The 12,330-nt window shown below is 40.6% G+C and overlaps 1 protein-coding gene across 3 annotated transcripts in view; it reads left to right on the plus strand.

The window, feature by feature from the left end:
• The window catches only part of PsGEF (Protostome-specific GEF), a 27,541-nt gene continuing 15,211 nt past the window's right edge, over positions 1-12,330 (plus strand). For 2 of the 3 annotated variants that reach the window (XM_086913889.1, XM_086913888.1), the window contains exons 1-4: positions 3-209; positions 8,841-9,082; positions 9,595-10,172; positions 10,528-11,309. In XM_086913889.1, the coding sequence (XP_086770015.1) occupies positions 8,843-9,082; positions 9,595-10,172; positions 10,528-11,309 (1,600 nt within the window). In that variant the 5' untranslated portion in view covers positions 3-209; positions 8,841-8,842. Of the gene's footprint in view, positions 210-8,840; positions 9,083-9,594; positions 10,173-10,527; positions 11,310-12,330 lie in introns of all 3 variants that reach the window. The other variant, XR_015293979.1, reaches the window with a different exon arrangement.

A 12,330-nucleotide genomic window follows, 5' to 3' on the forward strand; every position in this document is an offset into this window, starting at 1 on the left:
CCACGTCAGTAGAGAGCCAGCCGTTGAAGTGGCACGACCCGACACCTTTCCGGTCGCGGAACCGCACCTTTCACCTCTCGCCGAGATCGCGCCTCCATCTCGTGTGTGATCGTGGATTATGTGCCGCGACGATCGAAAACTGGGAATAGTGGTTTGATTGGCCGGTGCTGAGTTTGGATGTACGGTACTGGTGGCCAAGGACACGCGCGGTGAGTAGCGGCGGCATCCTCTCTTCTTTTTGCGCCGACCTTCGCTCTCGGGAGTGGGACCATCGCTCGACCGAAAGTCTAAACAAGGATTTTCTTATTTCGTTCGAGCTTTTTAGTTAGGTTAGATTAGATTATTCTTCTCGACGAGTGGAAACATCTTTGAGATTGAGGGATATGAGGAGGATTAAATTTGGACATTTTGGATTTTTCTATTTCTCCGGATCAATAAGCAATCTTTGGTTAAAATGGGATTTAGAAAATTTAATTTGATGAAAAACGGATTGAAATTCGATATACGTTATTTAAGACACTGCGATGATTTTAACCGCGTTAATGATCTTTTTTGAAGAGAGAGAATACTTGTTGGGCGATTAATTATAGAATTTGGTCGATCCTTGAAAGTTGTTATAACGGTTTGATAAAAACTTTGTGTACAAAAGTATTACTTAAACCTCATTTATAGGCAATTTAAATTTGCATGGCAAACGCCTGTTTATCTGCAACCAGCACGGTCGATATATATATATATTTTGATCGAATAACAAATTACGATCGGAAAAATAGTATTTTTATTATCAAAACATTTTCCATGCTCCTTCACTATTTAAAATATCTTTCAAATTTAACTAAAAAAATCTCTTTTATCCGATAATTACTTCTCGACTTTTCCTACCTTCTAACAATAACACGATCTAACCAGCCAAACTCCCAAACTCTCTTAATCGCAAGACTTTACGATCCGGTAACACGAGCCGGTTAAAGCAAGGCGACGACGAATGAGAGAAATAAAGAAAGAAAAGTGACCGCGCGTGCTATATCTTTGAAAGAAAGGAAAGAGGAGGGAGGAGAAGGAGGGCGAAAGAGGAGGACAAGGAGAAGAGGAAAGAAAGAGAGAGAGAGAAATGAAAAGGTCTCGTAACGAAGGAGCGAGCAAAGCTAGTCGTGGGTCCTATACAAACTTTCCTGTCGAAGTTCGAAGGACCCCGTGGGTCCACCTCGAGAAACCTTTTCTCGAGGATCCCTCCATTTAAATGGCCAGGCGTTTGTTCGCCAGGACTCGTTTCGTTCCATTGTTCCCGCCTTATTTTCGAGGCGCGTCCTGAATGTCCGCACCCTGCTTCACCCCGTAAAGGGTAAGATTGCTTGGAAACGTGGCCCCCGACTTCCTTTACAATTTGCAAAATTTCCAGTTTAATTTCAATTCGCCATTAAACGCGTTTCTCTTTTTTCTTCTTCTTCTTCTTCTTTTATCCCTCCTTTTGTTATCCATTCCAGCGTTGTTATCGTTCTATCCCAACCGTTCTTTCGACGTGAGATCAGGGATGTTCGAGGGTGAATTTGGAATTTGGAAATTACTTGCAAGAGAGTTTTTTTAGTATGCAGAGGAGCGAGTTTTTTTTAAAGGTGTGTTGTAATTTATGATCGAAGAAGAGACATATTGAAGAAATTGTAACAAATCGAATGATGATAAGATTCTGTTAATTTTCTGAATTATAGCTTCGTATTTCCCGTGTTTTCTTCTATTTCCATTATTTCAAAGTAAAGACAGTTTATCCAATTCGCAGATTGAAAATGAATTCGCAGCAAAAATTACCATTAACAAATTTTTACTCGTTATCTCAAATTTGTCCAAACTTTCTATAATTTTCAAAAAAGTTACAATTACTACCAATATATACTATAAATACCAACAACTCCCGCTCGCCACAGACACCATATAGATCGACGTTAACCTGTCCACCTTCCTTTTCGAAGACAAAAAAGCCCACGTAACGACGATAAACGGCGAAAAACATCGGTTACAATAAGAGATGTTAGAAGAATGGAAATACGAGGAAGGAAGGAAGGAAGGAAGGAAGGAAGGGCAGGGACAGGTGTGCTCGAAATAGAGCGCGAACCGAAAGTTTGTCTTCCTTCTATCCCTGCTCCCGATTCCTCCCGATCTCCTCCTTTCGGCCCCATTGCCGAAAACCGGGCACGTCACCTCTTGTGAATGCGCGTTTGATTGTCCTCGAGAGACTGGCTCTCCTCTAGAATAAAAATCCATCCCTCCCTCCCTCCCTCCTTTCTAACCTCCCCGCATCCGCTCGTTTCTCTCACCTTGCGCCCCTCCGACCTGTATACTCGACGAGACACGGGGCCGATTTCGAGAGAAACGTCACTAGGAAAAGGTGTGCCAGGGCCTGGGTCAATTCAATATAAATCAGAGCCAGAGGAGAGCTAAGAGGAGAGAGTCTAGGAAGGAAGGAAGGTTCGAAGGTAAGGGGAAGAGGGTGTTCACTCAGGATGAATAGAGTATTTTTAAGGGGAGGGGGTACATACATGCTCGTTGTGCGTGTAGCTTTTGCGCTCGTGTGTTTGCGACGTTTTTCAAAAGGGATTAGGTACCAAGTGCTCACCTGCCCTCCCTTCTTCTCGTCTCTTCTCTTTTCTACTTGTTCTCGAGTGTTTCTCTCTCTTTTTTCCTCGGTGGTTCAAACGGTGGCTCGAAGCTTCTTCTGGCCAACGTCTTCTTTTATATTCCAGAGGAAAATCTCGATTTTTATCTTCCAACTGCGGGATCTGTTTCTCTCGATCGGGAATCTTGTAACGAGAGATTTTATTATCCCGGTCGAATCTGGTTAAGATTCGTGTGTTATTAATGTTGTCGATATCGATATTCGAATGTTTCGAGGACGAACAAGCATTTTATATCACTAACGAAATAGAAATCTATATTTTTATTTTCATTCTGATATTTAGAGACGAAAGCCAAAATAGGATATTTTCACGAGACGGTCCTTGATCCAATTCAATATTTCTATTAGCAAGATAAAATTTGTGAAAGAAATAGAGCTCGGAAGCCTTGTCTCGTTCTAGATTTATAAATTTATAAATTATAAATTTAGCGAATAAATGGTCACCAAAAAATATAATAAAACTTGTCGATCGTTCAATTGGAAACGAATTCGTTCATTTGTCAATTCTTGCAAACTTTGTCGTTCTCTTCTCCGAAGTTTCGAGATCGAACCAAGGACAAGGTGGAGGACGAGTTTCCATTCTCCATCTTATTTTAGGCTGGACCAATTTATTTCGCAAGAGCGGATAATCCGTGGATCTCCCTTCATGCGTGGAAGGGGGCCGCCTCGATCGTGCTAGGATTCTTCGTTTTCTTGCTCGCGAGAGGAGGAACCGTTAATACCCTCCTTCGATCCGTGAATAATCGTATTGTGCAAGCGGTTTTCGCGAGGCATCTGTTTCGCGCAAATTTATCGCGTGAACGACGGCACGCTGGTGAATTCGAGGGGGGCACCCAGCTGATTTTCCTTTTTTTTTTTATTTGTCTCTCCGCGAACCATGGACGCGACAAATCGTAAATCTTGACATTTCCAGAAATTTTACATGCGAAGACAGTAAGTGACAGTCGGTCCTTTTTGGTAAAAAAGTTGTAATAAAAGGTAATGCTTTATTTTCTTTTATAATTATGTATTTTATGAACATATTTATTGAAAAATAATCGTTGAATTAATGCATTATATGTCGTATCTGAATTATTTCTTATATGATTATAATGGTAATTTATTGGATTATTTAATAATTTGAGTCATGTTACAATTTGTCATAATATGGATGGCTTTTTGACAAGCTATATAAAGTGTAGTAACAAATACAATTACATAAAGAAATTCCAGGATTCTGCTTAATAGTTAATAATTAATAATTCACCATAGTCAAAATAACGTAATAACTTAATCCAATTTTTAATTTCATTAGTTAAAAATGCTCGAATGTTTATTTCCTTTTCTTTTTATCCAAAAAAAAAAAAAAAAAGAAATTCGTTCCACGTCTCAAAAATCTCTTAAATACCCGATATCACCCCTTTCGATGCCATTCTTCGCAATTTAAAACTAAATTTGAACACGTTCGAACGAACGAATTTAAATATCTCGAATCTTAAGGCGAATACGCACGCTGGATCGTGAACGCAAAGAAAGCAGGTCTCCTCCAAGGAATAAAAAGGGGGGACGAGACGTTTTTTTTTTTCTTTTTTTTTCTCTCTCTCCTTCGATTAATTCCCATCCTCGAGAGAAGCGTCCAACGCCAAAGTCGTTAAAAAACAACTTTTACAGCATACATTAGTGGAAGGGAAAGGGGTCTGGCGTGCTTGCAAGCATGTTAAGGTTTTTAACCGTCGCTCCATTTTTATTCCTTTCCTCGGTCGAAGGAAAGTGCTCGATCCTGTCTTGTCCTTCGCGGAGCCCTCGGTGAACGAGGGGTAGCCAAGGGAGCGGATTAAACCTGATCGAGAGGGGTCCCCTCCCCCCTCCCCTACTTTTTACATTCGGCCAACCAAAAGCGTAACGAGCATTGTCGTTTTATACTTTACAAGCTATAAAAGGGACAGATATGGGCCATGCTCCATCCACGCTAACAGTAAACCGAAGGGAGTGGAACAATTTAATGTCATCGTTTGCCACTTGCGAACGCGCGTTCATCAAACGAGGAGAAAACGTCCTCCCTGAAAATCATCTCTCATTTCGTTCTCATTGATGGCGTAGCGATCTTTTTCGTCGATGTTGCAATTATTTCAAATTTGATGCAATATAGAGTTACATTTTTAATCCACGTTATTTGGATACGAATATAATTGAAAGTAAAAAATTCCTATCCGCTCCACCATTTGCCAAAAATACTCTCTCAGGAGCAAGTGGATTTTCCTAAGAGTTAAAAAGCAGAATTTGCATGAATTTAAAAATTATTTTCCGAAGCAACATTTCTCGGGAGAAGAACGCCTCTACATCTTCCATCTCGTCTCTTCTCGAGATAAGAAGAGGAACGTCGATATCCTTACTCACTCGTTGCCACCAAACATAAACAAACGAAGGACGACTTTTCTTCGCCCTGCGCGATCGAAACATCGCATAAATTTTTTTGCTTTGTTTTTAAACGGCGTTTAAATGCTCGTGGCAAATCGACGGGACAGTTTAACGTCTCCCTCTCTCACGCTTCTCTCTCCTTCCTCCCCCCTTCTTTTTCGTGCACTTGTTTCCTGCGGTTCACAGTACGCGCGAGCGAAACGCGACGTCTCTTTCCAGCTACGGTGGCCGTTTGGCTGCGTGTATCGGTGATCGTTAGATGGATACGATAAGGGACACAGGTGGACCCTTAGGTCCCCTTTTCTAGCCGCGTTGCCCCGCACACATTTAAGATTTATCGTTAACCGGTAATTATCGTCGACGGGGTTATACAGCTGCGCTTATTAAAGCGATTGATCGGGTTATTTTTTTTCCCCCTCCCTCCAATCAATCGTATTATCGTAGACGGCAATGCAACGTGGAGGAAGAGGAAGAGATTTGGCGTGGAAGATCGTGGTAAATTTTATTTATTGTCCATTTGTAATTAGTTTAGGGAAATTAAAAGTTATAGAGAGAATTGTTTAGTAAAATTATCGATTTGTTATTTCGTTAATCAAAAATGTTGTTTTTTTCTTAGAATCTACCTACATTATTGACAAAAATTGATTTGTTCTGAATTAAGAAAACCCCAACTTAACTTAACTAAAAAGATTCCGATGCCTGCAAGAATGAACAAAGATTTAATTTTTTCTCGTAGAAAAATAATTCTCTAAAATAGCTCTCGTTTCGAGTAATTCGGTTGGAACGTAACAAGTAAAACGGCACTCAGGTTTGCCGCAGGTGCAGTTAACCCGATCACTTTGCTGCTACCTTCAAGATTCATTGCTAGCACAAATCGCAGGACATTATGCAAAGAGAATGCACACCATTTTCCGTTACTCGTTCCAGCTATTCGTTGCCTCGAAGCGTTTTTAAAGACGCGTTTCAACGCGTGTCGTCCGACTGGTTTTATTCCCTTAAACTCGCCACTAACAAACCGCGTGCAATCTTCAAAAACGTATTTCGCCGGTTCCAAATCCTTGAAACCACTTCAACTGATTCAAGTACAAGGGTGAAAAGAAAAAAAAAAAACTCAAAATTGTATCATTATTTTCTAATAGCAAAAAGAATTTTGATAGTCTTTTTCACATGGTATATAATTAATTTTTTCTTATATTTATTTATATTTCAAAGATGAAACCGGATAAAAATTTACAGATTTTTGAAAATCGACAAACGAGGATAACAATTTACCTTACCACCATCTGAAAATATTTACATTTCAATAGCTTAAACATTATTACCCCTCTATATAAAAAAGAACCCAATTACAAATCGTATTACTTGTCATCACTCCACGTTATTCATTCTCCATACCATCTCACTTCACTCTACAATCTTTAAAATCCAAATCCACCGATTATGACTTCTCGACTTTAATTCAACTTCCAACTATTCAAACCAATCGTCCCTGAAATAGATACAAATTATCGCTGAAAATTATCGTTCGCTCGAGGAGGCTTAATGAATCGTGTGAACAGTTTCACACGAATTTCGTTTCGTTTCGTTTCGTTTCTCACGGTTTGCAGAGTGCTCGTTGCCCTCGAAGTGGGTGTTCGAAGTGGAGGGTCGCGAAAGGCGTGCAATATACGTTATATATATGAAGTAAGACGGGTGAAACAAGCGAAGATAGCGATCGTCTCTCTCTCGGCGTTTCGACACCGAGCGAGGTCTCGTGCTCGCAGGGGCCAGATGGAAGGCACGCTGGCAAGTTACGCGACCGTCACCATATGCGCAGGTGCCCATGCTGTTTCACGGCCTGCCCTGCACTGCACGTTCGAGGGGCATGCGTGTAAACGCATGTCCCATATGCGAGTACTCGCGTACGATGAAACGCGTGATGGTACGTGATGGCGCAGGTAGAGAGCCTCGACTCTCGAGAAAATAAAACGTGAGCGTGCATGGAAAAAGGAAAAAGGAAAGAAAAAAAAAAAAAAGGAGTGCGTGTTGCGATAGAAGGACGCGCGCAACAGCCTGTATGCAAATTAACGCATTTTTATATCTGCCTAATGCACAATACACGGCTACCTACCCTGCCTAACGGGGGAACCGTTAAAAGTGGAGACATACCCACGACGATTGCCGCTGACGCTGACAATTTGTCGCGCGCTTTTTCGTATTTCTCCGGTGTTATTATTATCATTCATTTATTACGGTTATTTTAGTTTTTATAAATTTTAAATTAGACAAATTTATTTAATAACTTTCTATGATGCCTTATCATTTTAAAGTCACGTGATTATGTGTCTATATTTTTAAAACTTTGTTTTTTACTTATATATATAATATACAAAGATTGTAATTGGAAAGTATATCTGTAAATAGTAATAGGAAAATAATCAAATTGTAATTAGTATTATAAATTTTAAAATCGTGTATGTCTATATTTTTAAAAACTTTATTTTGTTTGTTTATAAATTTATTACACATATAATTATATAATATACGAAGGTTATAATTTGAAAATAGGAATACTAGTAGAAAAATAATCAAACGTGATTATAGATGATTATAGAAGACAGAACGTATAGCTATGAAAAAATTAATGAATCGCTTGTAGCAAAAAATTGGTCAAGAAAATATTTCAACTTCAATTTCTCAAAGAAATTGATAAAAGTAAATGAGAATATTGATGCAAATCATATTTGTGAAATAAAATTTAACTTCAAATTGACAATTAATTAATCTTTAAACTATTGAGATAAAATACTTGAAAGATTAGTAAGATAAAAATGTTACAAAATTGATAAAAGTATATTAGGAGAATTGTTGGAAAAATTAAAAAAAACAAAAGAGGAAAGTATTTGTTGGCAGCTAAGAAAGTTCCTTAATTTTTTATCCAAATTTCCTTCGCAAATAAGCACATTAATTTTCCAAAACGTGGAAGATAACTCATCCAAGAAGATTAATCCTTATATAATAAAAGTTCTAGCGTACAGATTTTCAACGATAACAAAAATTACGTAACGTCCGCTCGTGATGAAGAGGGAATGTTATCGTGCAATCTCGCGTTAAAGGGACTCGATTGTAGGAAGAAGAAGGGTGCCTTCTATCGATATACATCCGAAAATAAATGTTTTAATTACAGAATGGATGAAGAGCAGTGACAAAACAAAAAAAACAAAAAAAGAAAAAGAGAAAGAGAAAAACCAAAGGAACAACAGAATGAACGCACCTGTCACGGCATACGGGAAACAGCAAAACAGGTGAAACTCATACACCTGAAATTGTTACACGAGTTAACACTTTGCTTCGACTTGACTCGAATGATTAAACGACAGCTATTTATCATTGGATAATAAAAAAATTTATGAAATTGAAAGAACAAATCGAACCTGCTTTTTATTTATTTCAACTTTGATATTGTTAAATTTAACAATAATTTCGTAACAGTAACTTTTGGCTTGTAAAACCAAAGTTAAATATTTTAATTACAATTGATTTTCTATTCCGTATAACATAATAATTTAAAAAAAAAAAAAAATTATCCTTCATCCAACTTTCAACGATTTTGAACCGACGAAGAGAAATATCGAAGAGTTTTTTTAACGAAGCGACTTAAGAAAATAAATTTCCTCGGCGATGGTCCGCTCTCGAATCGCGGTTAAATCGATAAAAAGCTTCTTCCAGAAAGCTTTTTAACGGGAAGAATGTACGCGTATTCCGCTTAGTTAGGGATTTGCTTCTTCCCTTCCAGAGATGCTGAAGTGGACGGTTTCGAGATCATTGTCAGCGAGCAGCTCGACGCCTCACGGTCCACCTAATTTGAACAAGGCGCCCCGTAGACCTTTCAGAGACTTATCTAACACACCTCCTGCCGCTGGGACGAAGACCAGGGGTGTACCTGGGCAGAATGTCGAGAACATATCGGCAAGAACGACGCCGGTTCGTCGAAGGAGGTGCAGAAGTCACGGCAGCGACGTGAGGGCGTATTTTCAGGTACTTTCGATTTTCTCTTCCATCCTTTTTTTTCTAATTCATCATGCAATTAAAGGAAAGATTTAAAATTTTTCACCCTCTTAAGAAAGCTTGATTAGAATCGGAGATAACTTGAATTTTTAATACAAGTTATTTCTTACAAGTTATCCAAGATTTAGTGTCTGCAATGCTTGAAATCGATACGCAACGAATATTATTCAACATTTAGCCATTTGTTTTTAAATCGTGGTTTTACGATTGGATTTCAAAGAACTTAATATTTTATTTTTTATTTTTTATATATATATTTACGAAATACGAATTCTATTAAAATTCTATTTTTCTTAACTTCCACACCGCGCAGTATATCGAGTTAGCTTTTTCTCAAGAAACCTCTTATTCTATAATTTTTCAAGAACGTAAACAAACTTTGTTCGTCATCTCGTGTTGATTAAACCCTCCTCTCGAAAAAAGAGAGCTATCTACGACATCTATAGAAAGAGGCGTATATTTTTATCGGCGTTTGGTTGCAGGCAACGAAGCCCAATTTGCGGCCGAGCAAACGTCAATCGATGTCGCAACAACAGGAGAAGTCATCGGTCACGGAGGGCTTCTATCAAGGGACGCCTAGGGTCGACACCGATATCGGCCCGTTAACGTTCCTCCCCCCGGGCGGCAAGTGTTCCACGCTTCCAACCGATCCAGCCCTCTTCATGAGAACGAGGGCGAAGAAGAATTTCCAGAGCGACAACGAGCTGCCCCAGAATATCGTGAACGAGGCGAGGGCCAATCTCCAGTCGCACGTCTCCGACTTTTTCCAACAGATATCGATGGCCACGAGCCCGGAGGACGTGATGGAGGCCGAGTCGGTCCCCCTCTCTTCGACCAGGCCCCTCTGCCCCCCGAGGGTGAAGGGGGAGGGCGCCAAGATGCCGTGCCTGCCGAAACTCGCCAAGATCACCAGGATCCATTCCAGATGCAGGACGCCGTATCACGGGGGCAAGGGCAAAGGTCACACGCCTCTGCTCGGCAAAATGTCGAGTTTGGCCATCGACCAAGATTTACCTAAATTCGAGAACATGGACAACACGGTCACGGAAGTTCTCAACAGGTGAGAGGAAGGGATATATATATATATATATCTTTGGGAAAAATTTTATATCTTTTATATCACGTGATTTCATATAATGTATAAAGATCGGAAGATGTATTTCGTATTATATAATTCTACTTTCGGCTCGTATCGATTTCATTCGTGTTTCCAAAATGCACGGGGAAGGTAATGGGAGGGGGGGGGGGGGGGAAAGGTTTTCTCGATTAAAATTTAAAAATTTCGAAATAAGGCATTTAAAAAGAAGAAATTGGACTTATGTGGCTGGCGATAATTTGATCCAAATTATTTATTTATGAAACTTTCAATTATTCATCTTCACGGGCTACATTCTCTGTCACCCTCTTCATTACAGGGAGCAAGAGGTAAATTTCACGGGGAAAACGGTGGCAGAGATCCTTCTGGGAGACGTGGAGGAGAGGAAGAAGGTTCTGGGGGGTAAGCGGGAGGAGGGGGAGGAGGAGGATCCGACGACGAAAAGCGATCACACCTACGAGACGATCGTGGAACGGGAGGAGAGGATGGACGAGGAGGCGTCGTGTCACAACGACAGCTCGGTCTCCTCGGCCAGCCAGCTCTTGGAGGACCCCTCGCCCATGTCCTGGGCGTTCGCCTCGCCCACGAACGACCTCGACGGAGAATTTACGTTGAAGAGGCAACGCGGCATACGAAGGAAGCGGCATCGAAAGGAAGACACCGAGAAAATGTTCGAAAATGGGAAACGAGCGAAGAGGCGGTCCTCCAGCCCGTGCAAAACGCAACCCAGCTTTTTGGCAGAGGCTGTGAATCCAAACGTGAAGAAACTTGCTCTGGAAACCGACTTGGACACCACTCTGGACGAGAAGTGCGCGTTCGAGCCAAAAGCATTGTTTTGCGGCCTCGAGGGAGGGAAGGAGGAAGGGGTTGGGAGGAAAACGAACACCTGGGACCTGGACAGCCCCAAGTCCACCCTCACCGACGACTTTCACAGCTCGAAGTCGTATCTGAACTCGGTGTCGAACACGCCCGAGACCCCTCTCGTCGCCACCGTGAGAAGGTGTCTCAAGTTCAGCCCGGAAAGCGAACCCCCGAAACCGAATTCCCATGGATCAATAGAGATCGAGTATTCGGTCGTGGCCGATCAGATACACGTTCGAGGTAAGCTTGTGGAGTGGAACATTATTTGACATTATTCTTTTGTTTTAAGGGGAATAATTATTTTTTGTAAAGCTTACAATCAGATCCACGTATCTTCGAAATGAATCTCTTTCACTAATCGGGTCGCGAAATACGTTCCAATGTCAGAAACGACGCGTCACAAAATCGGGTCACTTTTTGTGCGATATTTTGATATAGTCAACTTATTTCTATATTGATCATTAAGCTACAAACAAAGAGGATGAAAGAAAGATCAAGCAGTTGGAGCAGAAAATTATTATTTGCAAATGAATGAACGAATGTGTCAAAGTTTCCAGCCTTTTATTACTATTAAAATTTTTAAAATTACTTTTCTGTATCAACTAAAATCCTTTGAATGATAACTCTTATCATATCTGTTCGCTAACAAAAATTAAACGTTATTAATTAAAAAAAAAGTTACAAATTAAATGCTGTAACAAGAATGGAACAGTAAAAGTACATACATTCAACTTTTATAACGTATATATTCATAGCTTTCTTGCTATGATAAAAATCGCACGATATCGCGTGATCACGCCTTTCAAGGATTAACGACCGAGCCATTGGGTATATTAATTCCATTACGAGTGAAATGGCGAGGGCCTCGGGGCCGCGAGGCGCGTCCCTGAAACGTGGCCGCGAGGAGGCATGCGCCAGTCACGTGCCACGAGAGGGGGTGTTTCAGTTGGCACCCCGCGATAGACGACTGTGCCAGTAACCCACAGACCCTGCTGGCAATTCGCTCCCGGTTAGTAAGCCTACCAACATTGATTCTTCGCGGTGCACATCTTTTGCGTAAACAACCCCCGGAAAGCCTTCCAGGCTCCCCCTTTTCTTGCCACTTTCGTCGTTATTCCGTAGTAGTAGGCGGATATTAAACGACCCTGTTGATCAATTCTCTCTCCGACGAATACGTTGATTTTCCGAAAAAGAGGGAAAGAAAGAAAGAAAGAAAGAAAGAAAAGAGAAATTGATTGGTTCGATCGAGAAAGAATTAGGA

The sequence above is a fragment of the Apis florea genome, unplaced genomic scaffold (assembly GCF_048593485.1).
Source record: "Apis florea isolate Af1SG1 unplaced genomic scaffold, ASM4859348v1 contig_3517_pilon, whole genome shotgun sequence".
Lineage (NCBI taxonomy): Eukaryota > Metazoa > Arthropoda > Insecta > Hymenoptera > Apidae > Apis > Apis florea.